This window comes from Aricia agestis, chromosome 19 (genome assembly GCF_905147365.1).
Source record: "Aricia agestis chromosome 19, ilAriAges1.1, whole genome shotgun sequence".
In the NCBI taxonomy this organism is placed as follows: domain Eukaryota; kingdom Metazoa; phylum Arthropoda; class Insecta; order Lepidoptera; family Lycaenidae; genus Aricia; species Aricia agestis.
Window position 1 is genome coordinate 3,943,515 of NC_056424.1, and position 25,980 is coordinate 3,969,494.

At 35.2% G+C, this 25,980-nt stretch overlaps 1 protein-coding gene across 3 annotated transcripts in view; it reads right to left on the minus strand.

Annotated features, from left to right (window-relative positions):
- LOC121736886 (translational regulator orb2) overlaps positions 1-25,980 on the minus strand; it is a 71,794-nt gene that overhangs the window by 28,150 nt on the left and 17,664 nt on the right. For 2 of the 3 annotated variants that reach the window (XM_042128376.1, XM_042128375.1), the window contains exon 2: positions 16,906-16,990. In XM_042128376.1, coding sequence (XP_041984310.1) covers positions 16,906-16,990 — 85 coding nt within the window. Of the gene's footprint in view, positions 1-1,405; positions 1,502-10,450; positions 10,634-16,905; positions 16,991-25,980 lie in introns of those variants that run through there. The other variant, XM_042128374.1, reaches the window with a different exon arrangement.

Here is a 25,980-nt window from a genome sequence, read left to right on the forward strand (position 1 = left end):
TTATTTATTAATTATACTATAATTATCTATTTTCTAAGGTCCTCAAGATCAGAGTGATCCTGAGGTTAATTTTTTTTATTTTATATTAGACATTTGGAATAATGTAATTAATAATTATGTAATTAATATAACCAAAAATATGCATACGTTTATTGAAGTAAGCATAGCTACGGAAATCAAGTTTAAAACATGGAGGAAAATGTCGCAGTCCTTATGTATGAGTGCCCTGTGACCTTTTGCATTGAATGTCGATCGCAAGTCTGAGAAACGATACTCAAGCCTGGACCGTGACCTCAGAGATGATCACTGGAGTTTTTATTTTTATTTTCTATCTTTATTAAACATCAACATAAAATTATCCGTAACAAAAAAGAAAATTGAAAATTTTACGGCAAGCGCCCAAATTTAACTTATCATAAAAATTAAACTTTCATTTACCTCTCCGCCAGGTTAATGAGTAAAGTAATTAAACAACAAGTGTTGTCAAGAAAAAATGTTTACATAATTCCTTATCAGCTTATCACCACGCCTTGCGACGGAGTTCAGTGCGCATGCGCGTTGTCATGACAACGGCAACATGGCCGCGTTTCTATGGAGAACGCGAATGTAGGCCAGACGTACCCCAGCTGACCTATATACCCGGGTAACTTCAGTTCCTGATATATTTTCGTTTCTAGGTTATAGGTTGCATATCATTTTTATGGGGTTGAACTTTACAGATATGTCAAGTGCTAAATTATAAGTTCTTGACTTAATGCACTTTGCGCTACTTAGTTTTATAAGTGGAATGGTTTTACCTACATTATTTACAAAGAGCACATTGTGTAATAATTTCTTAAAATTATAATATATTGTTTTGTAAAGTACCACGAATTATGTATACATGACAGAAAACAAATAATAACATAAAATAATTCGAAACCAATAATAATTACTGTACAATCAAAAACAAATCTCTTTAATTTCACAAATATACCTATTCATTCGAGTTGAGTAATTTCGGACGTTTCTATAAATACGCTTATTCGTGTGTGGGCAGCTAATTATAGGATAAGTTTTGATGTATTTCTAATTATGATTAGCCTGTCACGTTGCGATATAAATACAAAAAATATGTGAAATAGGAATACTGGTTTCAATAACAACTTTATGTTCACTTACAAATGGTATGGCAATAACAGTTATCACTTTTAACACTTTTAACGTTTTTTGACAGGAGTTTACGTATTCACTAGGACATATTTTGTGCTTTTGATTGTCTAACATCAAAAATTAAACAACAACTTTCGTGATAAGATAACCTTCTGTCATAAAACCTCAGAAACCGGGAAAGAAAAGTAATTATAATTTAGACCTAGCTAACATTCAGAATAAGTTACAGCCCATTGTCAAAAAAAAAACTTACCATAGTAGGCCATGTTGGCAACCATATGTTCATTCATCATCTTCACTGATTTTCACACAAAACTCACTTATAAACATTAACATTAAGCTCTGAAACCTGTTAAAAATAATTATTTAGAAATGTGGAAAAAATATAAAATCTGGTGTTGTGACCTTTTGCCTTAGGCGTTGGTTCTTTTAAAAATCAAATGAAACTATGCATTATTTTTTTACGATTAAATAGTATCATTATCATTAAAATAACAAATCATCATTAGTGCAGGCCGAGCTGGCCCATCTAGGTTTCGTTATCACTGTCATGTAAAAATTAGGTGGAATTGATTACGAAGCAGAAACGTCGTTCGACCTATCACTTATCATTTATCAGTAATAGTAGTAATTAGTATCCCACGGTAACACTGTTATTTTTCGGGATACAATGTAGTCCGTGTGGGTATTATGAGCCTACACTAATACTATCGTCTATCAGACCTTTGATCAAAATCCTTTTAGTAGTTTTTGTGTGAACAAAAAACGATTACATCCGTAAGTCTTTACTACTATCAAGATTCAAGAATAATTAGAATAAAAAAAAAACTCTCCAATTTCCAAATTTAAACTTTCATAATATTATTCCTTTTGATACTCTACTGAAAGTCTGACGGCCGCGCTCAGATTGGAACATTAATTACTTAAATGTAATTACATTACCTAATTAGGTAATTCAAAATGTTGACTTACGCCTCATACATTATCTGTCAAACTCTTCATTAAATTGAGGGTTAATCATAATTAAATGTCTCTGAGTACGGCGGCTAGCCGTTGTGTATGTTCCACTATCAGTGCGGCGGTATTTTAGTAGGACGGAGGACCTAGATATTGTAGTTATATTAAAAATTTCCTGCAAAATACAAAACGATAATTGCGTGACATTCGCCAATTCACAAGTAAAGACAATTTCAGTATAATTACTACATATTTGTTTAGCAGAGTCAAAGAGCAAATAGTCACTTTACGATTTAGCGGCATGCAAATATTCAGAATATAAAGCAAAGTCAGTTGTAAAAACACATTATAACATATATACGAAGGTATGTTTGTCTGTTTATAACCTCTTTATACGCATAAACTGCTAGTCAGTCATAAAATATGTATCTATGGAATATGTGGCCCACCCCGCTACAGCCCATTGAAGTAATTTGGGTTCTTATTATTTGTATTGCATTCATACCAATGCCAAGATGTATCTGTGTGTCTATTACTTACCTCTTAAGGTGAAAGTAAAAAACCGTGTTGGATATGTTTTAGATTGCTTGTTTTCTATGAGAGGCCGGCCCGGCCTCTCATAGAAACAAGCTATGGAACAGCAAAAAATGGAAAGGGCGTAGCGACAAAATGGTTTTTGTCGCGTAATTTAAAAACCATAAATACATTTCATATAAGCTATGGGCAAATTAAAGTGTACGATTGAACCAATCTATGTACAAATTTTGGAAGCTCAAATCACTCCCCTCTGTTGGGAAAATAGGAATCCCTTTTTTTACAGAGGTATTTTTGATTGATTATTCTGTGTTATAAAAGTTAACCAATCGTTTTATATGCTATGAACAAAGACATAACGCCCAACCGCTAAACCGATTTTGGTGGAATTTATTACGTCGGTACTTTGACTCCCGCCAAAGGATTTAGGATATTTTTTATCCCGGAAAAATGTACAGTTCCCGCGCGCGGATTTGTGGCGTCATCTAGTTGAAAATAAATGCTATAAGGTAGGAGGTGAAGGCCCATAACGTGACATCGGATTAGGTAAATATTTGTTGTGATAATAATAATTGATTGACTTCATTAGGTAATTTATTTATTGCTTAATATTTCTTAAGCAATTTGTCCTCACCAGGGAGTTCAGAAATTACTTCAATTTACGATTCAGAAACACGGGCTGAGTTACTGAAACATATTATTTATTGTAATCTACGAAGATTTTTTCCATCTGGTAAATTAAATTAAACAAATTGTTACAATTAAGTTGATAATATTATCATAGTCTGTGTATGTGTCACTTATATATAGATAGTTCACTGTGAAAATAGCAGCGCTGAAAAGCGAATTATTTTTTTGAATTTGTATGGGTAACGCCCCCGCGTCAAGAATTTTTCGATACAAAGGTGAAAACTTACTTTCACAGAGGACTCTATATAGAGGACCCATACGGTACGCACACTAAATAATTATCACTTAGTTTTGTTACACTCTGTATACACGTAGTCGTGGATACATCAGGCCACAAAGCCGCATGTCACAACCCATAAGCCTTAAACAATGCAGTCACATGTCCATGCTGGTTAAGGACTATGCAACGTACCCTTGACATGCTTATGAGCAGTCATAAACTAATAATTACATTTATTATTATTTAAAAGTAATATATTAAAAAAAAATATATATATTTTAAAAAATGACACGTCTTATAAGCCCTTTGACCTATGTTTATTCTATCAGTCTTATTACCAAACGAAGATTAATAATATTATCAATGTATTTATTTCAAATCATATTATACATTGGAAAGCTTATAAATAAGGCATATTTAATTTTAATACGAGATCAATGATTTTAGAAAACTGTGACACAGCTCCCTAGAAAACTGTGACACAGCTCCCTAGAAAAAAGATTATGACAATGCTTTCTTTGTCTTGGCCTAACTTTGGTTGAAAAATTACCAGATTTTTTTATTGGACGCCGCCTATAATTGGGGTAAATGCGTTCAGAGCCATAATATAAAAGTTTTCGAACCATTATTTTATGGAGCATTTAACCCATCAACTCCCAAGTGGCCCCGGGTGCTGCATAATAATTAAAAATCTATTGTTTCTGGGATTCCCACGATTGAAAACTGTCTACACATGATATTTGAAACATTGGAAATACCCTAAAATGACCGCTTCGAAAAATTCTAATTAAAAAAATACTATTTAAATCGCAATTAATCATATCAGAGTTTACGTCCGCACTCAGAGACGAATAGTGTATTTAAATTAAGAATTTGACATATTAAGCCCCATACATTATCTGTCAATCTCTTCATTAAATTGAAGTTTAATGATCATGAAGTAAATCACCCCCCGGACTACTGGAAAATAGGGGGTACAACCCCCTATTTTCCAGTGGTCGATTTTTTTTCATTTTTTTCCATTGTCGCATTATTTTTGTAAGGCGTTGCGGCATAATTGATTCGAAGCTGTATTTAAACAATATGAAACGTATGCCGTATAGAATCAAATGACCAAATTTACCATGGAAATTGTCAGAAAATAAAATAAAAATACCGACTTAGTGGCGCATCATTTTTGTACGGCACTGCGGGCTTTCTTATTATTTTTCATGTGCCTATCGATGGTAAAAATGCCGTACAGGATCATATGACCAAAATGTACTCACCCTACATGCACTTTTGAATTCTCAGCAGCACTCAGTTGGACAGCTTACAAGTGACGGCATAGTGCTAAATTTTATTATTTTATGCTCTAATACAAATATCTTTGCTCTAATATCGTCCTACATACGTCACCAGGGCCTGTAGACAAGTGGCAAAGCGCTAACGCTAACGCTACAAAATGTATGCGATTTGACATAAGTCATCGCTCCGCTAGCGAATACTAATGTCAAATCCATACATTATGTAGCGTTAGCGTTAGCGTTTTGCCACTTGTCTACGGGGGCAGCCCCTGTAGACAAGTGGCAAAACGCTAACGCTAACGCTTGCGCTAGCGCTACAAAATGTATGGATTTGACATTAGTATTCGCTAGCGAAGCGATGACTTATGTCAAATCGCATACATTTTGTAGCGCTAGCGTTAGCGTCAGCGTTAGCGCTTTGACACTTGTCTACAGGCCCTGGTGGTTCATATGACCCATCCATTTTTGACATGGGCCTGTAGTCTATGAGTGCTGCCGTTATGTAAGCCATTCACACTACGGTCTGCCGGAGCGGTCACGTGCAGTTATGCCTACGCAGGTGTCACTGGAAAGAATTGATTTCCGATTTTGCGCCGGTCGCTTGCGCAGGCTCAAAAACTGCACAGCAGCCCCTTTAGACAAACTATCATTCGTTAAAAACGATGGCGAAATTCGTTATCAAAATGTATGCGGTTTGACATAAGTCATCGATAAAATATGACATTTCGCTTTCGAAGCCTAATGTCAAATGACAAATCCCATATATTTTGATAACGAATTTCATCATCGCTTTTAACGAAAGGGACTTTGGCTACGGCCTCTGGTATAGCCCCACACACATTCCGGTCTATGTGCGCAGGCAATAGGCATACCTGCACAGGTGGACCTCTCCGATAGACCGTAGCGTGTATGGCATCCATTAGTGTACATTTAAAGTGTATCAGGTGTAATGACAAAATCAATACGTGACGATCCGTTATACATTATGTAATAGTTTCGCAACCCAAGGTCGACTTTTTGCATTACAATCGTACTACAATGAGCGTTAGAACTAATTGTGAGAAAAACAACAATAATAATCCGCACTAATATTATAATTGTAAAAGTGTGTCTGTCTGTCTGTTACCTCTTCACGCCTAAACCGCTAAACTGATATTGCAGAAAATTGGTGTAGAAATACTTTGAGTCCCGGGGGACATACGATACTTTTCGTCCCGGAAAAATTTAGGGTTCCCTACGGTTCTACGGTTTTTTTTTTTTTTTATGAAATAAGGGGGCAAACGAGCAAACGGGTCACCTGATGGAAAGCAACTTCCGTCGCCCATGGACACTCGCAGCATCAGAAGAGCTGCAAGTGCGTTGCCGGCCTTTTAAGAGGGAATAGGGGGAGGGTAGGGAAGGGAAGGGAAAAGTTGAGGGTAGGGAAGGGAATAGGGTAGGGGTTAGGGGATTGGGCCTCCGGTAAACTCACTCACTCGGCGAAACACAGCGCAAGCGCTGTTTCACGCCGGTTTTCTGTGAGAACGTGGTATTTATCCGGTCGAGCCGGCCCATTCGTGCCGAAGCATGGCTCTCCCACGTATGCGGTTCGCGGATAAACGAATTTTGGCGCAACGGAGTTGCGGGCGTCATCTACTAGGATATATTACTGCAATGTTTTCACGCTAGGCGGCAGCACCAGCACAAACAGTAAAAAATAAGTTTTGTTTGATGTTTGACACAGTTTCTGTCGATATTTGAAATCGGAAAATGTATTTGACACAAGACAAAACTTAGGTATGGAATTATGCGCTATATGGCGCACTTGCCGGTGTGGCTCGCTCTGCCACACTCACTATACCAATTTTCGATTTCGACAGTGAGAAAAACGAAATCATCTTGGCTAAGGATCGTCAGATCTCATATTTGTAATTTAACCAATACATACGAAATAAACTTCACATTGAAAAATATCATAGTAATAAATTCATAATCGACATAATGTCTATTTCTTTGCATTATTAATTTAAAATAAAATTATATTTTAGGAATGCTTAGCATTCAAGTACACATAAAATATGTTACATACATTAAGCAATATCTATATGTTATTTGAATTGCAATTTGCAATGAATATATAATATATTTAATGACACTTTTATTTGAGTTTCTGAAATGGAAGTTGCTTAAAATTCAGAAACGTGTAATCAGTTGTAGATTGTAATTAATTGCGCGAAACGTTGCTAATACTTTTTACTATTCTCTATTTTAATTTCACTTAAATATAAAATGGTTAAGCAATCGAATTTTATAAATAGAGAGATTAGGAAATCATGTGACTATATTATATTTAGTAATAATGATTTTGATGGTATAATGAGACTTTACTCCATTTAATGATTTCAATCACATTTTTATAAAAAACTAGATGACGCCCGTCAAATCCGTTGCGCCAAAATTCGTTCATCGTGCGGGAACCGTACATTTCTCCGGGACAAAAAGCATACATATATATCCTTTCTCAGGACTCAAAGAATCTCCATGCCAAATTTCATCAAAATCGGTTCAGCGGTTCGGGCGTGAAGAGGTAATAGAGAGACAGACATACAGACAGATACACTTTCGCATTTATAATATTAGTATGGATAATAAACAAAAAAATTTTTGTTTCGCTCTATGGACCATAATCATTATATTATGCACAATATTTTAATCCAGCAATACTATTTTTTAATCTGTTGATTGATTAGGTACATATAATTATTTTGTGCATTACCAATCTTATAATATTATTTTTTTCTGATTTGTGCATTATTTATCATTGATTTTAGTTAAATGTAGAACAATGTCAAACGAGAAATATTTAAAAAACCCGCTCAAAATGTCACACAGACCTCATCGGACCTTGACATGCACAACAAGGTTTCCCTGAGGTTGCTGAATAATTGTTTTTATTTGTATATTGTTATACCGATCTAGATGACCGCACTAACGGCCGCTCTTAGAGTGGAACATTAATTACTTAAATGTAACTAGCTATTTGACCGAGCTTTGCTCGGTATTCGATAAAACACGAATAAAATGACATTTTCTTAAAAATGATTCCTAGCTAGATCGATTTATCGCCCCTGAAACCCCCTATACGCTAAATTTCATTAAAATCGTTGGAGCCGATTCCGAGATTCCAATTATATATTTATATACAAGAATTGCTCGTTTAAAGATATAAGATTAATACAAAATTTTGACATAAGCCCCATTATACATGATATGTCAAACTCTTCATTAAATTGAAGGTTAATCATAATTAAATGTCTCTGAGTACGGCGGGTAGATATTTAATAATTCCTTATGTAGAAGTATCTCTTTAGATAATCAAGGCATGCCACTAAATAGTGCAGTTGAGTCTCAAATATAGTAGAATAAGTATTAGTACGGGAGCCCAATAACATTTTTTTTATTACTATCAAGCTAATTTTTTGTGAGTAGTTTCATTTTTTTCTGCGAAAAATCTCGAAAGTGGTAGCTAACAGAAATAGAAAGGCCGTTTCATACTTCGACTTGATGGTCCTAAAATATGGATTATTCTATTTGTAGGACAATGTTACTTTTAAATTATATAACTATATAACCTATCAATATACAAAAAATCAACTTGTTAGGCTTTCGTTTTAGGGTTCAGTAGTCAACCAAGTTTTGTTGATTACAGATAGAGATGAAAATTCCCCGGAAAGTTTCCATTTTTAAGGAATATGTACTGAAAACTTCCTGAAAACTTCCAAATTTGGAAGTTTTGAAAACTGTCATTTATCTTATAAAGATAGTTGTGACGTTTATTTTTAAATGCAAATAACACTAAAATTAGGTACTTTTTATAGTTTTGATTAAATTGAACATACTTTAGGTATAAAATATGTGATATGAAAGGAGATTTGTCTACTTTATTATTCAGTCGCATGATTTAGATCGTTTTTATAAATATTTATCTAAGATAACATTATTTTCAATCATATATTGCTCAGGATTGACTTTGCTTTAGGCTTTTCGATTTTATATATTATATTTTTCTTTGAAACATATAAAATTTAATTTTTTTAATAAAAACTAGAATAGTTTTCTAATAGTAATACAGAAAATAACATTTTTTTGAAGTATACGTGTCTCTATTAAGGGTCGAATTAACGGCTAAACTTCTTTCTAAAGTCAATCAGCTGATTTGATATTACTCATACTTACATAAAAAAATTACGTATTGATTTGAGTACCTCATCTGTTTTCGTAGGTAAAAATCACTATTTTATAGAAGAAAAACCATTTTTAAAAATTCGCAAATGTTTCTGAAAGTTTCTAAAATTTCGGAAACCTTGGAGGTTTTCACGGAAATTTTCCGGTAAACTTCCTGAAACTTTCCAAAGTTTCGGAAACTTTCCGAAATTTTCAACACTATAATACAGAACCCTATAGTTCTAGGGCTCCCGTACTATAAAGTAATCAATAAAATATTTTTATTAATTTATCTATTTATTAATTACAAACCACAAGTATCGATAATAAAAGCACGCACACCAATTTTTTGTAACTAAGCTGCGCAGGAGTCATTTTTGAAGAGAGAGGGAAGTGTGTGCAATACACTAGTAGAAGAGGTCCTAGGCTTACTTAATCTTATTGGCGTAGATAGACTGATATAGTCTGAGCTAAGCTAGCGTGGTGGAATTCAGTCTAATATTCCTACAGTAAGTACATTTATTTTAAATTTTTACCTTTAGATACACCTTTACGCCAACAAATTAAGGATAGATAACCTAATCCTAGACCTAATCTTATAAAAAGTTAAAGATGTTAATAAGGGCTACAAAAATATAGCTCTGAACAGAATATTATGTTGAGCAGATTTCCAGTAGCAGGATATTTTTTGTATGCTCTGAAAATGGCTATAAATAACTTTAAAAAATTACATATTTGGTAAAAATTCTTCCTGAAAAACACGACTAAAGAAACTCTAGTTTATGAAACGTAATTTTTCAGGAACTATTATTGTAATTTTTTTGACGTGTTCGTATTACTAGATACACAGATTACTAGATAAAGAGGTAATAATATTGTGATGTTATAAGTTACTACAGACATAATATTTTTAGTTTTGTAATTGAGAATGAATATTTTAGAATCATTTCGAAATTATTATTTAAAACTGTTTATACGTGTAACTAAGTGCTATAAACGTTACATTTAGATTTGTGGGGGTACAATTTTGCGAGTACTTAAACTCCCTTATTTTGACGTATAAATAAAATATGATGTAGATCAAAAAAATATTATGATTCAGAATTTTATTAATAAAATATGAAATCTTATCAGATTTCTATTGCTTTGAGAAACTACGTACAGGGAAATATAGATATGAGGTAATTTAAAATTTAAATGGGTAAGTCTTAAAAATGTAGAGCCTTGCTAACAAACGAAACGAAAGACAAGTCTGAAATTCTGAATTTTTATATTATAATTACATAACATGCAAATTTCAATTGTAATATAATTCGAAGTATACGTAATTAAAATATGCGAGTATTAGCACGATTGCGAGATTCAACGTTTTAAAAAAACCGTGCCAAGGCAAAAGAAAAAAAATTACACGTCGATCCTCGATTTTTTCCACTTTTCAACACTTAAAACACTTTAAAGTTCACTGCACTCCAAAATGAACGCATAATATTTTTTTTTATAAATAGATTGAGCGCGAGCACTGTGCCGCTAATTTTGTTTTGAGTTTGTACTACCGCACATGCGCAGCGCGCGACGTTTTCGACTGAGCACTGACTCGTAACGTTACGTCGAATCGCGATTACCCGACCGAATCAGAAGGACACCTCCTCCCCACTCGCGCTATCATTTTCCCCGACTTCCTAATTTATTCGCATATCATAATGAGTGTAATCCGACCGAACGCAATGTTATCGAGTCGGGAACGATCTAATGGCTTTTGACTGATATTTAACTCGGTGGTATTATATGAAAATGAATTTCCTAGGTGTTTACAGTACAGTCACGAGGTGCGTAGTTTTGTCTATGATTCGAGTTATTTTTAACTGCGTTTCGTGTCGCAAGCCAAACTGAAAATGTCAGCCGTCTAAAATATGCTATTGCATTTGTTTTTGTTTGTTTTCAGTTATTTTAGGGCGCAAGCGTCCTAACAAGAATTTCTAAGACAAGTTTGTATATGTCACTATCGACCATGATTGTTATAATTCTTGACCAGAAGGTAGAGTAAGTTTACTTTCAAAGTAAAGTAAGGTGTACTTTTTGGTCTGACAGATATTGCAATACTGATTAGAAAAATATTTATCAGTGCAACGTCTTTATTTTGATTTCTTTCTAAATTAATATAAGCACAAATATAAGTATTTTTATTATTGTATAGGGGACAGATGACATGATTTTTTCCTTCTTTTAATTATATTATAATATTTAAAAAATATTATATCATAATATTTATAACACAATCCTTGCCATAAATTCAGAAAAAAGTGTTTCTGGATCATTATTGGATTCAGAAACATCTGTTTCTGAATTTATGCTATGACTACATTTCTCGATCTTACAATGTACTATTAAATTTAGCCTTATGTTTAAGTCTTAGCGTAAATTCAGAAATAGGTGTTTCTGAATCATTATCACATTCAGAAATATCTGTTTCTGAATCTATGATAGGACTCTACATTACTTCATCTAACAATGTACTATTTTTTCACATTGTTTCTGCAATTTAGAGCATTTAGCGTGACCTTTGATAACAGCCTCTAAGGCTGCGATTCCACCGAATGTGTTGCGAGGAATGTGTTTTTGTGAACATATAGAATTGTTTCATTGACGTGAGCTTGCCATGACATCGCTCAGCGCGGCGATTCTATTGGATCTTAAGCCCGGCCGCACATTGTCCGAATTCTGATCAGAAACAGTTGAATTTCGCCGGACCGCCACCTCGCACACTATCCGAAATATCCTTCCGGCGAGTTCGAGCTCACTCGGCTCAGTACAAAATGTAAGAGACAGCGCGTACGTTCAACTGTTTCTGATCAGAAATTTCGGACAATGTGCGGCCGGGCTTAAAACACATCCCACCAAAAACATTAATGTAAAAAATTCGTGTAATATTATACGTGATGGTGCTCGCCAGTTCTGTTATGCTGGAACTTGGCTTGACACGCTACCGCGTGTATAAATTCTTCGCAACACATTTCTGGTGGAAACGCAGTCTTATACATTGTTCTTTTATCAGTTTCTTGTTGCCTCGGAGTATACACATAGAATAGATTAAATGTAGAGTCCGAAAAATATGAACTTTATAATCAGAATGTAAGAAGTGTCGATATTTTTGCATAATATTATTAATAACAGTAAAGATAAAGGAGAATAATTGTTCTAAAGTGAATTATATTTTTAAAAATCCTCAATAAATAAAATGGAGGCTATGTCATAATTATACAGATAATAAAAATCGAATTCTTAAGTGAATTCGATTTTTAAAAATCCTCAATAAATAAACGTAGAAGAAATGGAGGCTAAATGTCATAAAAACATAACTAACATAAATCTAGTGCTTTGTTTCTCGAAGTGAAAAAAAAGTTCTTTAAGCCTAGGATCACAAGCTAAGTATAAGTGGGTTTCCTGAGAACCTGCTATAGTAGGTACACTGTACAAGCCATGAGTCAAGTAACATTAAAATTCTGACATGTTACATTAAATCCTCTGACCAAAATTATAACCGCTATCAAGAGTAAGACTGTATATTCGTACAGTTTATGTTCTAGTTCAGTTCTAAGGTGCACCGGAATTCGTTTATTGTGCGGGAACCGTACATTAGTCCGGGATCAAAAGTATCCTTTGTCATTTCCTGGGACACAAAGTATCTCCATACCAAAGTTCAGCAAAATCGGTTCAGTGAAGAGGTAACAGTCAGACTGATAAACACATTTTTTATTTAAATATTAGTATGGATATGGATTTCTACGAACTCTCTTTCCATCTAAAACAAGTCGTACCGCGCGGCTTCACCCGCGTAAAACATTTCACAGACAAATTAGTCCACAAAAAATAGCCTATGATCCTTCACGTGGTCTATTACTTATCTGTGCCAAATAACAGAAAAATTGCTCCAGTAGTTCGCGAGATAAGCTCTTTCAAATAATTTTCCCCGATTTTTCCACATCTTCCTCTATTTCTTCGCTGCTATTAGTCTTAGCGTGATAAAATATAGCCTATAGCCTTCCTCAATAAATGGGCTATTTAACATTGAAAGAATTTTTCAAATCGGACCAGTAGTTCCTGAGATTAGCGCGTTCAAACAAACAAACAAACTCTTCCCAATCATGATATTAGTATAGACAGTATATAGATTTGCGACTCGCCGTTTGTTAAAAACTACTTTTAGGTCGTAAAACTGTCCGATTCGTGCCGATGTTCACAGGCACGGTTGTAACAATGTCGGTTGCGGGCGGGAAGGTGACACGGGCAAACAGTAGCAGTAATAAGGCTACTTAACAAAACGCAAGGCCGCCGGTTGCGTAACCACGTCGATGTAGAGACGCTAGATACGACAGCGCCGTACAGTGCTCGCAAAGTGAAATGCCACTGACCTCCATTATACAAGTACGCTGGACTTTATATAATGGAGCAGATAATATATACCCAGCTATTTTTTATGCCTATTTGAAGCGGAATCAGCGCCCCCAATGCGGGGGAAGAGAACAAAATCTGACGTAAAAATGACGTTTGAAAGTCACCATATTGGCGCTGATAGCAGTAGTGCGAGTACTTGCAACTAATACTGGTTTCTACAACCAATAGCGATTAAGCGGATCAGATTTAGTTCTCTTCCCCCGCATTAGGGGCGCTGATTCCGCTTCAAATAGGCGCAAAAAACAGTTGGGTATCATAAGTCCTGCGTACTTGTATAATGGAGGTCAGCGGATAATGCGCATAGAGATTTTTGTAATTTTTCGGCAACGGTCGTATTTCCCGAGCGTCGGAAGACAGACACCGGCTAATGATATTAACTTACTTCTATTTCCTTTGAACAGGGTGCAAAATGCAAGTGCATTGTTTGGGGCTCTTACGTTTCATAGATTCGGGTGTTTTCGTGATTACGACAATTAGCGAAGATTTCCATGCGCATTATTAATTTTGGAGTACTGTACTTGTTTTAGTTGCGCTAAATATTATGGCTGTAGTTTTAGCTTCATATATCTGTCGCAGCCAACTGGTTTAAAAAGCCGTTCAATCAAACAGCTAGCCCTTTGACTGAACAACGTCATTCAATCACACGTCTAGCTTTTTAATTGAATATTTAAGTCGCTCAAAACATCTATCCATACTAATATTTTCATTGCGAAAGTTTGGCTGTCTGTCATAATATCTTCAAGCTTAAACTGCTAAGCTGATTTTGATTTTGGTATGGAGGGGCTGCAGTTTATTTTGAAAATATTTACGATACCCGCGTGATAAGCCATTTTCCTCGCAACAGTTTTTAACTTTCAACTAGTTAACTAGTTTTTTTATAATTATTGTTCCATCGTAATGATTGAACTACGGATTGAAATGAACGATAATAATGTCAATAGACAATTATTTATAGATCGTATTTTTATGCCGTTCGTATTTTATCAGCCAAAGTCTGTTTTATGTGTCCGGTATTTGAATAAATATTTTTTTTTATTTAATTAAGTATTTCAAATGATTACATATTTTTTTGTTACTAATTTAAAATGAAGTATTTCTTAAAAAAGGTAATTAAAATTGTGATGTTTGTATAGAACCTTTTTATAAGTTTACCTTTTTGATATGCATTGTCTAATAATGTCAAGTTGTCCTCGTCATTCTGCAAATAAATATCGTTTACTCCACATGTTCTAAGTTGTATTGTTATTAAAATTCGCAGACATCTTAAAAATATACATAGATACTAGTATTACGTTAATTAATTATGAAAATATTAATAATGCTTTAAAAATAAAATATATTATAATATAGATTTAAGATTACTGAATCTCTTACATTTTAAACTTCTTTTTTCGTAGTTAAATTAATATTAGCTGGATTTACAATAAGGGCACAAAATCTATATATATATATAAAAGAAAGTCGTGTTTGTTACAACACTTATAACTCGAGAACGGCTGGACCGATTGCCATGGTTTTTGATTTGTTGGATTTGTTTCCGTCCCGAATAGCATAATACATCTTAAAAACAATGAAAACTCGATATGTGTAATGAATACTTAATCATTTCAATAGCACGAATAGATGCTGATTTGTTTATTACATGTCAAACATTTGTTGCCCAATCCTGTCAAATAGTGTAACAACTATTTATTTTTTTGGAGCTTATGGCCTGGTTGCTGAGACGTTTAAGCCATAACTTTATTTTTTTCTGAAGACATCATGTGCGCGTTCAGAAATTTATTTTTTGTAAAATGTCTACAAAGTTACCTGAACTTTGTAGACATTTTACAAAAAATTGTTATATTTGTTTGTTTTAGACATTAATTTTCGAAAATTATTTATTAATTATTTAATTTTTAATTCCCGAAAATAATACCTAAGATTTATTCTACAGTAAAAACATAAAATCATCGGAAAGGAACGGAATTAGGGAATAAAAAATCAATTGGTAAAGGTTATAAGATTAAGGAAAAAAAATCTACAGGTTAACAAAAGTGTAATTTTCTTTTTATAGGTTGTCTATGATTTTTCTTGATAAGCTATTCATACGTAGTGGTTATATACTCTTTGAGCTATTGTCTATGTCTCGAAAGTTCAGGCACTGTTAAAGGGCCCATTCACGGCAGGACAGCACGGCAGTCCTGCAGTGAATGGGCCTTTTTATTATATTTCGGATATTGAATTAATACCAGTTTTATTTTTTTTCCCAATCTGCACAACATAGTTTTCAATCATTTTTTTCTGACATGAGTTTGAAGTACTTAATTATTATTTTTTATTCTTATTCTCATTCTGTATGTATGTTTTCATTATCATTCATCATAATAAAACACTTTTTGTTTCTATCTATATAAATATATTATTTTGTATCATTGTTTTACGTTCATCAAAGCCTAAATTAGTTCAGCTAAAAAGTAACACGACATTCAATTGACTGTTAGGCGGTACGAAGTTCGCCGGGTCAGCTAGTATATTATATTAGTATCAGACTCGCGATTCCCATAACTCGAATATAGTTTGATAGCAGGCCATCTTGCTCACACATATTGGTCTCGCGTGCGATCAATCAATCAATAAAAATAGCGAGGTATGAAAATTGAAACCAATTTGCCAGCTTGTTTAACATAAAAAAAAATACTTAAGCACTTCTAGTGCAACTATGAGCTACGTTATCTGGCCTTTAGTAATAGAACTGGCACTGTAGAGTCAACAAACAAAATATTAACGCGTACTATATAGTGTAAATATTTAGTTATGCTGTCATACGTTTTTTTACAAAAATTAGATTTCAGGACGGTCAGACGGTCAAAATCTATATCATAGGGAATTGAATTATATTAAACTATTTATGAAAATTTTGCTATTAAAACGTTAAAAAAATATAAAAGAAGGGCCACTGCAAGGTTAATATTTTATAAAATACTTTCTAAAATCTAAATCTAATCTTTCAAACCTAAAATCCATAAAGGTAAGTAACAAAAAACTTCATTGTCAAATTTTAATTAAGTACCTATATTATTTTTGACTAGCCGAGTGGTTGAGTTCCTCATTAGGAGCACTTCACTACTTCCTGCTTTTCGAAATGTTCGATTTTCAAAAATTGATTTTCTGGGAAACTAATACCTAATACAGTTTTAGTTAAGGGCCTGTTTCACCACTTTTTGATAAAGTGCCGAATATGCTATTCACAACTTTTTTGACAGATTCTCCATACTTGATCTGACAAGTAAAGTGGTGAATAGCCTATTCGGCACTTATCAGGAAGTGGTGGAACAGGTCTTAAATCTCGAAACTTTTTACCTCTCTCCATTTCCCTGGGATGCTGGAACTATATTATGCATCCTGTATTATGTACGTTAGGTGACATACCTTTCATGTGTTCGGAGGGGTCTGCCCGCATAATGTCTGTGAGGTAGTGCTCTAGTGATCGCATGTTGTCCAGTCCACCTCGCTCCTGAAACAAAAAAAAAATATATATAAATAAGTTCCGCGCGAAAAATATACCATCCTCATCACCTTGATGAGTGGTAGTCCTCCACCGTGCGTTTTTCACATAACTTTCTGCCGCGTACTGTAAAACTCTGTAACGAACTGTCATCAGCAGTATTTCCGGAACTATACGACATGCAAATCCTCAAGAAGAGAGCGTATTCCCTCTTAAAAGGCCGACAACGCACCTGCAGACCTCTTCTGATGTTGCGAGTGTCTATGGGCGACGGTAATTGATTTCCATCAGGTGACCCGTTTGCTCGTTTGCCCCCGTTTAAAATAAGGGTTTTATATTTAAAAAATACTAAGGTTGGGTTGCACCAGAGGCGTGGTTATAGTAAAGTTAAATATGGCGTCCAAACACCCCATATTCTCATACGACATCTGTCAATTTTTCGGGTTATAGTTAAGGTTTAAAGTCAAAGTTAGTTGATGCAACCCAGTCTAAGTTAGTAAACGGCAAACTCGCGCGAAATCTATGTGAAGAAGTTGGGTTATGTTAGTAATTTTTTTTAATAATAATAATATCTATGGACGCTTCACACCACGTCAGTCTGGCCCCGTGGTAAGTACCTAAAGGATTTGTGTTACAGGTACCAGACAACGGAAATATATTTAATACTTTTATACTAGATACATATTATATTTAAGATTTTTATTATATGATACACATATTTAATACACATCCATGACCCAGGAACTTTTTGTTCCGTTGGCGGGATTCGAACCCGCGACCCCCGGCTTAAGCTACCAACACGCTCACCACTGAGCCACAGAGGTCGTCAATTGACTATAAGGTGCCGGTTGGCAGCGAGTGACATGAAGCAACCGCAGACGACGTGTCGTCGCGACACTACTGGTTTCTATGTATTTCTAGGAAATACCCTTCGCAGCTAGCAATACGAACCTAGCAACACTTTTTTTAGTGTCGCGCACGGGCGTATATAATATAGCTTTGATAAAGGGGTGGGGGGGTCCCTAACGTAAAAAAGCGGCCAAGTGCGAGTTGGACTCGACGCGCTCCACAGAATAATAATTATTATTACATTGAAAATAGAAAAAATGAAAAAAATATACATGTACCTAGCCGATGAAAATCGGTGGGTACATAATAATAATAATTATATTGTCGATTGGACAAATAAGATGGATGGTAATGGGATTGGGGGGGTCCGGACCCCCCTTATATACGCCCATGGTGTCGCGACTTCTGTTGCCGCTTCATGTAGCCGGCTTCCAACTTATACCTTGATAATGTACGTGATTTCTGAACAAAGTCACTACGTCACTTCAACCTTACGACCAATATAAGTTGAGCTCTCTTTGAAGTATTGCATATAGGGAATGTTATTATTCGACAAATTTACTATTCGAATAATTCGAATATTTTACAAAACTTTTCGAATAATTCGAATATTATTCGAATAATTAAAAAATATTAAAAAATGCTGAAAACTCTGAATAAAAGTAACAAAAAGCTTCGTACAGCCATGTACAACCTATTTTGTTATTACTATAAAGTAAGCAATTCTAATTTTTACTTTTATCAACATAAATCTTTATAAATGACATAGTCAATTTTTATTGTGAAACACTTTAAAAATGTATGTTACAGCTGGGCAATAAAAGAAAGGCTGTAAAGTGTAAACCGTTTTCGATCGTAGCACCTTTTACTTTTGTCATGTGATTATGCTTAAATCTTGCTAGGCACCAGTTGAGATTAAATAATAATATGATATTCGACGTTATCATGTCTGTTCATTAATACTAAGCCAGCTTACCCGTCTTTTTGATATTTTCGATCGATAGTTCGCCTAGTCGGCTTCACCTGTGTCAATGTGGCTCGAAATTATAAAAAACGGCCACTAGAAAACCAACCCCACAACAAAGAAAAAAAAAATTGCAACGAAGCCCTGGGGGAGGGTGAAACAATCCTAGAGTTGGTGAATTTAGTAACTTGAAGTTTGATAACACAAATAACATGATATTAAGGAGCCATCGACATTTTTCATACTGTACTAACTGTTTCAATTATCAGTCGAGGAGTGCCGTAGTAAAGCTATTGAATAGCATATATATATATATATATATATATATATATATATATATATATATATATATATATATATATATATATATATATATATATATATATATATATATATATATATATATATATATATATCATTAAAGATGTAGAATATTCATAAATAATATTGTTTTTCTGAAATAAACTTAATTATGTACTTATTCCATGTTAATTTTATGTTTGATAGCATTTTAAACAAAAATAAAAAATATTTTTAGTATTCGAATTATTCGAAAAATAATTTGGCGAATATTCGAATAATAAAATCGTCGAATATTCGAATAAAACGAGTATTCGAATATTCGAATAACATACCCTAATTGCATAGAAAAGCTAACCTCCTTACTAGTAGAATAATATAGGATTACACTATCCATGCTTTCCACATGAATATTTTAAATTCGAAAGTGTGTCTGTCTGTTACCCCTTCGTGCCTAAACCACTAAACCGAATTGCATGAAAGGAGTATGTTTTAAAATGTATGGAGTCTGGTCCAAATTTCCACCACTAACGGGACCTATATAGTAAAATTGTCTACTAAATACTGAATCATTGTAACCAGACCGCAATCAAAAATACCCTGTCAGTGAAAAGTTATGGCTAAATGAAAAGTCATGTTTTTTACCATTTTGTATGAAAAATACTGTAGATGTAATAAAAATGTATTGAGTTTGGTGAAAATGTCCATAAACAATAACACTTACTGTCTGCTAGATACGGAATCATTATAACTGGACCGCAACCAAAAATATTCTGTAAGTATAAAAAGTTATGACGGAATGAAAAACTTTTCTACCATTTTATTCCATAAAATAGTGTTATTATGATCCATTGCACTTTTTAACTACTCAATCTATGTTATGTCATGCCGCTTGGCATTTCCTATTAGGTTTTCACTGAAATATATGAATATCAATTGATATCAATATTTTCACTCAAAAAAATAATTTTCATATGGTCATAACTTTTTACTGAGAGGTCTCGTTAGTGGTGGAAAGGACCACTTTACTTCATTCTCCAAAGGTATGAAGATACTTCGAGTTCCGGGTAAAGACAGGGGCCGTACCAAGAATTACCGTTTTGAGAGTTGAGACTCAAACAATCGAACGAGAATGCCGCGTCCTACTCTAACAAACGAGAAATGACGTTGTTAGAGCAGGACGCAGCGTCGACCATTCGATTGTGTCTCAAAACGGTTTCGTAGTAGGCCTACAGGATACTTTTCTCGAAAAAAATTACGATAAACTAATTTCGAGTTTCGACGCAACGGTGTTGCGGGCGTTAGGGCCGAGACACAAAAACACGATACGACGTCGTGTCGTACCACGACGTGGCGTCGTTTCACAGTTGTTATTAAAAATTTAAAGAAAACGCATCGTGAGTTTCTACGACGTGACGTCGTGCCGTGTACCGTGGCACGTTACGATGTCGTGTCGTAGTTTTTTACGACGCGCGTCGTAGATTCCCACGACACGACATCGCATCGTGAAACGACGCCGCGTCGTGGTACGACACGACGTCGTGTCGTGTTTTTGTGTCCCGGCCCTAATAGACTAGAATCATAATATAATTAAATACAGAAACAGTAGTCACTAGCTACATCTTAAATCTTAATATATATAAAATTCTCGTGTCACAATATTAGTTTTTTTTTTATGAAATAAGGGGGCAAATGAGCAAACGGGTCACCTGATGGAAAGCAACTTCCGTCGCCCATGGACACTCGCAGCATCAGAAGAGCTGCAAGTGCATTGCCGGCCTTTTAAGAGGGAATTAAGGGAGGGTAGGGAAGGGAAGGGAATAGGGGAGGGTAGAGAAGGGAATAGGGTCGGGGATTGGGCCTCCGGTAAACTCACTCACTCGGCGAAACACAGCGCAAGCGCTGCAGTTTTACGCCGGTTTTCGCCAGTTACCGTACTCCTCCGAAACGGCTTTACTGATTTTTACCAAATTTTAGCATAATGAGTAGGTCTGGCTGGCTGGCTACTTTTTATATTGATAAGTGCATTAATTGTTGAAAAAATATTAATAAATTATTACAACTCGAGACTGACGGCGACCATTGTTTGTGCGACGGGATAGCGATGGACGTTGCCATGGTAACATACTTAATTAGTCACTTCAATAAAATTATGGGCGAAATACTTTATATGACAAAACAACGTTGTCGAGATAGCTAGTATTTCATAATATTATTATAAAATGTATGTTTTTCATAATATTATTATAAAATGTATGTTTTTATAAAAACGTGTATGAACAACACACGTTACACGTTTTGATAACAGCTATCAAGTACCACTTAACACTGTCTAAAACAATCGCCATATTATAAATCCAACCCCACATATTCGAATGAATTAGAAGAATTATTCAGAGCCATTTAATGATGATTAAACTTAAAAATGAAGAGTTTGAGAGCTGATAATGAGAAAGCATATTATAGTTCGACAAGGCTTTATGTGTCAATGGGCGCTGCTGGTAAAGGAGAACTGTCAAAAATGACGTTTTTGTATGATAGCAGCGTTAGTTCCTTTTCTCGCCACGTTCATAAAAAGCCTTGTCGAACTGTATGTCAAAAATCTTCATTTTCTGTACTCTTCGAAACATGGCGGTAACGCGGTCATTGACTCCCTGTCAAAAACTTGTCATTTTCTATACAAAGCCGCGATTGACAACATCTGACACTTCATTGTCGATCGCGGTTTATATAGAAAATGACAAGTTTTTGACAGGGAGTCAATGACCGCTACCGCCATGCTTCGCCGAGTACAGTATAATATCCGTCTTTGAGTGCGACAGTAAGACATTTGCATCCGTTGAAGATTTATGCAGTTTTGGAGCTAAGTTAGTTCTTAAATATTGTATTGCCTGGTACAGGTTATTCTAATGTCCATAATAAGATTGCCCAAGCACACCGCATTCTCGCAACATTACATAGTAATAGTCCAGAGCATGGGCGTACCGAGGGGGGGGGGGGAGGGGGGGGGCAGGGGCCCCCCCCTTGATCATGTTGACGTCCCTACTAAGTATATTATCTAGTACTTTTATCTATAAAAAATAAAAATTAAGAAAACTAATTTTTGCCATTTGTTTGCAATACAATATTTTTACAAACACCTAGCTTATAAAAAATCTGATTTGCCCCCCCCTGGCCTAGAACCTGGGTTATTTGCCCCCCCTGGCCCAGAACCTGGGTAATTTGCCCCCCCCTGGCCCAGAACCTGGGTACGCCCATGGTCCAGAGGATTACCAATAAACTCAAACTCAAATGTTTTTATTCAGAATAAATGCTTACAAATATCAATTTGTGAACGTCGTTACTACTGGCGCCTACCACCGGTTCGGGAACTAACCCGACGAGAAGAACCGGCGTAGGAAACTCGGTGAAAGAAATCAACCAATTAGTGAGCTTTCCAATCTTGATTTAAACATCCAGAGCTTAATGCCTAAACGCCCATGCTACCTGAAATCGAACCTGCACCCTCTCGAACACTAGGCCACGCTCTTCATATACAAATTAATTAGAAATAACAATAAAACAAGTTAAAGTTAAAAACCCTCCTCCACATGAAATCACTTATAGAGCAGAGGTCAAGCTATGTTGGCCACCCACTAACCTACATCTCGTACGCAGTGCGACGTCACAGCGGCAATGCGCTAAGGCCCGAATCGAGCGAAAGTGAACCTTAACCCGCGGGCATACGATCGAAAATTAATTCCAACTATCTCCGTCGCCGGGGAAATGGAAAATCATATCTAATGCGAGAGGGATAAGGTTGAATTTTAAACAGTTTGAATTTGAAATTAAAATGATCCTTGTGTTACCGAGCATAGAGTTGAAATTTAAATCTTTGTGCTCATCAGCCGCATTGCGATTTTTTGCTTGTTCCTAGTGGGGGTTCGTTCATGTTTTGGAGCTGTGTGGTAGTTTGATAGAAGTTTATAATTACTGGGCTTCAACAATCGGTTGGGGTTGAAAACGATATTAAATTAAGTACATACTTTTTGGGTTTGTTCCGAAATATTACCCAGTCCGTGTACTGTGTAGCCAGACCAGCTCATGCCTGACTCCAGAGTGACAACTGACATGATGTCTAGAATCGACATAAGGGCCTTGTTACATCTGCCGAGAGGGCACTGTCTCGCCAGTCGCCGCTATACTCGGTAGGTGTAAACAAGGCCTTAGAGTTTAATCATTTCGATACTGTATTCTCAGACCAAATAAATACTGTAATATTAAAACTGTATTGATTCTGTATTATTGTTTACTATTTAGAATTTTAGAGGAATCGATATCATAATATGGATACATTTTATGTCTATCCTGATGGTGCACTGTAACAACATGTAAGTTGTAACACAAAACTACGACGTTTCCGATGATAAAAGTATGTCAGTGGGGATTCCCCTTGTGAGTTGTGACGAGTGACAGGCGCGAATGAGATGATAACATAAAATCAAAAACTTCAAAATCAATAACAACGGCTAACATCAAGACTCTGTAGTGGATTTTTAAAAAGATAATATTATTACGCAAAGGTTGGAGCAGAGGACGCTACTACCACATACAGTAAAATAATAATCCATAAAGCTAATATACCTAGCGGAATATAGAAACAAAGGCTAAATAGGTTCTGAAAAAAGACGATAGGTAATTTATATATTTTTTTAACTAGCTTATGCCCGCGGCTTCGCTCGCTTTATGAAGTATTATTATATATACAATCTTTCATTGCCTATTGTATTTATATAGGGGTGGAATTTATCAATATCCTTTCTTATGCTAAATACTCATATACGGTTTTGCTCGATAGTTTTACTCCAAATCGAGCAATAACCACAAAACTGACTGAATTAAATATGTCAAATATGTCATTTCCTTCGATTCGGAGTAAAACTATCGAGCAAAACCGTATGTGAGTATTTAGCATAAGAAAGGATATTGATAAATATCCTGCAGGTAGATGATATGCCTACGTCATATCATCTACCTGCAGGCTGCATGCCAAATTTCAACCCGAGCCGTCCAGTGGTTTGGGTTTTGCGTTGATAGATCACTATGTCAGTCAGTCAGTCACCTTTGAGTTATATAATAGATGGAAGATGGAATGTAGAGCTTGGAGACTCTACTAAGATGCAAACTTAACTGTTACATAAAATAAACCAACTTGTTGTATAAACCAAACTTTTTCCTCGGAAAAATCGGTTTTCGTAAGAATTATTTTTTAACCCGTCTAAAAAATCTATTATCACCTTCACCATAACTCTATAATTGTGCTAAAAATCAAAATCGGTCAAGATAATTTAGATGCCAGTACTGTATGGACCATAACATGTATGTTATCTTGGTATGTAAAATATGTATTTGAATTTTGAAGTAAGGCTATGTAGTATACGTATACTACATAGCCTTACTTCAAAATTCAAATACATATTTTACATAAGTAAAATATGTATTTGACATTTAAAAGATGTATTTGATTGAACTTAAGTTAGGTATAAAACTTAAGTTTTTAAGAGTAGGAGAGCTAAGAGAAACAAACCAATAGATATACATATCCCGGTCCCTAACAGTAAAGGTGCCGGTTGGCAGCGGACGACATGTAATACCCTGCGGCGTACAACTGGCGACACGAAGTTAGCGACACGTCTTATCCATAGAAATACATGGAAACCAGTAGTGTCGCGACGACACGTCGTCTGCTGCAACTTCATGTAGCCGGCCAACTTGTACTTTTAAGTTTTAACATACGTCGCATCAGGTCTGTCAGATGTTCTGGTATCTTATCACTTATCAGTGACACTAGTTTGACAGGTTTATCTACCGTCATCATATTTGGAAACGGCGGCGTCTACTATGTGCAAATGTGTAGTCTACTACCAAGTAAACAGGCTTAGCATCTAGTAGGATATAATATTATATTACTGCAATTTTTTCACGCTAGAGGCAGCACCAGCAAGGAACCAAATTAAATATTTTGTTTATTATTAAATTATCTCAATGTAATCGCCATTCAAAATGTATAGAAAAGACATAAGCATTGATATCAGAAACAATCTCTATGGACATAAGCGTTCGTTAATATTATGACGTTGACGTTCGACTCGTCTAAAGTCGGCACTACATATAGGCGAACGCGTTGGCCGAAGCGTTGGCCGGCGCGCTGGCCCAATGTGTAGAACGGGCGTTCGCGCGTTGACGGTAGGTATTTCACCCGTTCTACACATTGGGCCGGCGCGCCGGCCAACGCGTCGGCCAACGCGTTCGCCTATATTATGTAGTGCCGACATAATGTCAATTCCATTATATAAAAAACGATAAAGAAAAGTCTTGGCTACAGGCTCTGGATATACAATAGTGAGAATTCGTTAAAAATTCGGCCTAAACGCACTTTTTCTTGAAATAGTGTTGTACCTAGTTCCACGTAAGTAGGTTATCACAGCACCTGTCCCAACATCTTGTGTCAACACCCTTATCTCGCCTTAGGGATGTGTGACGTATATCGATACTTTTTATCGACCTTATGTGTATTTTTTATGGTTTTGGGAGATTAATCGTGGGTCATTTAATGCTTGTCAAAAACTAAAAAAAATACTAAAATGCTCTATTATTTAGCTGATAACTGGTAAGTCCGGTAGGACTTATGAGCATAAAAGATGAGGTACAAAATTTGTAGCTCTTATATATTTTTATTAGTTCATATTTTATACTTAGTACAAGTTTTACATGCAACTTTTACAGTTTCCAGTTTCACAGAGCAATCATAAATCTTTTAAAAGCAATGAATTGACAAATTGTGCAGAAATCAATAATAATTAAGTACTTATATTATAATTAATTGTTGTGATTTGGTGATACATAC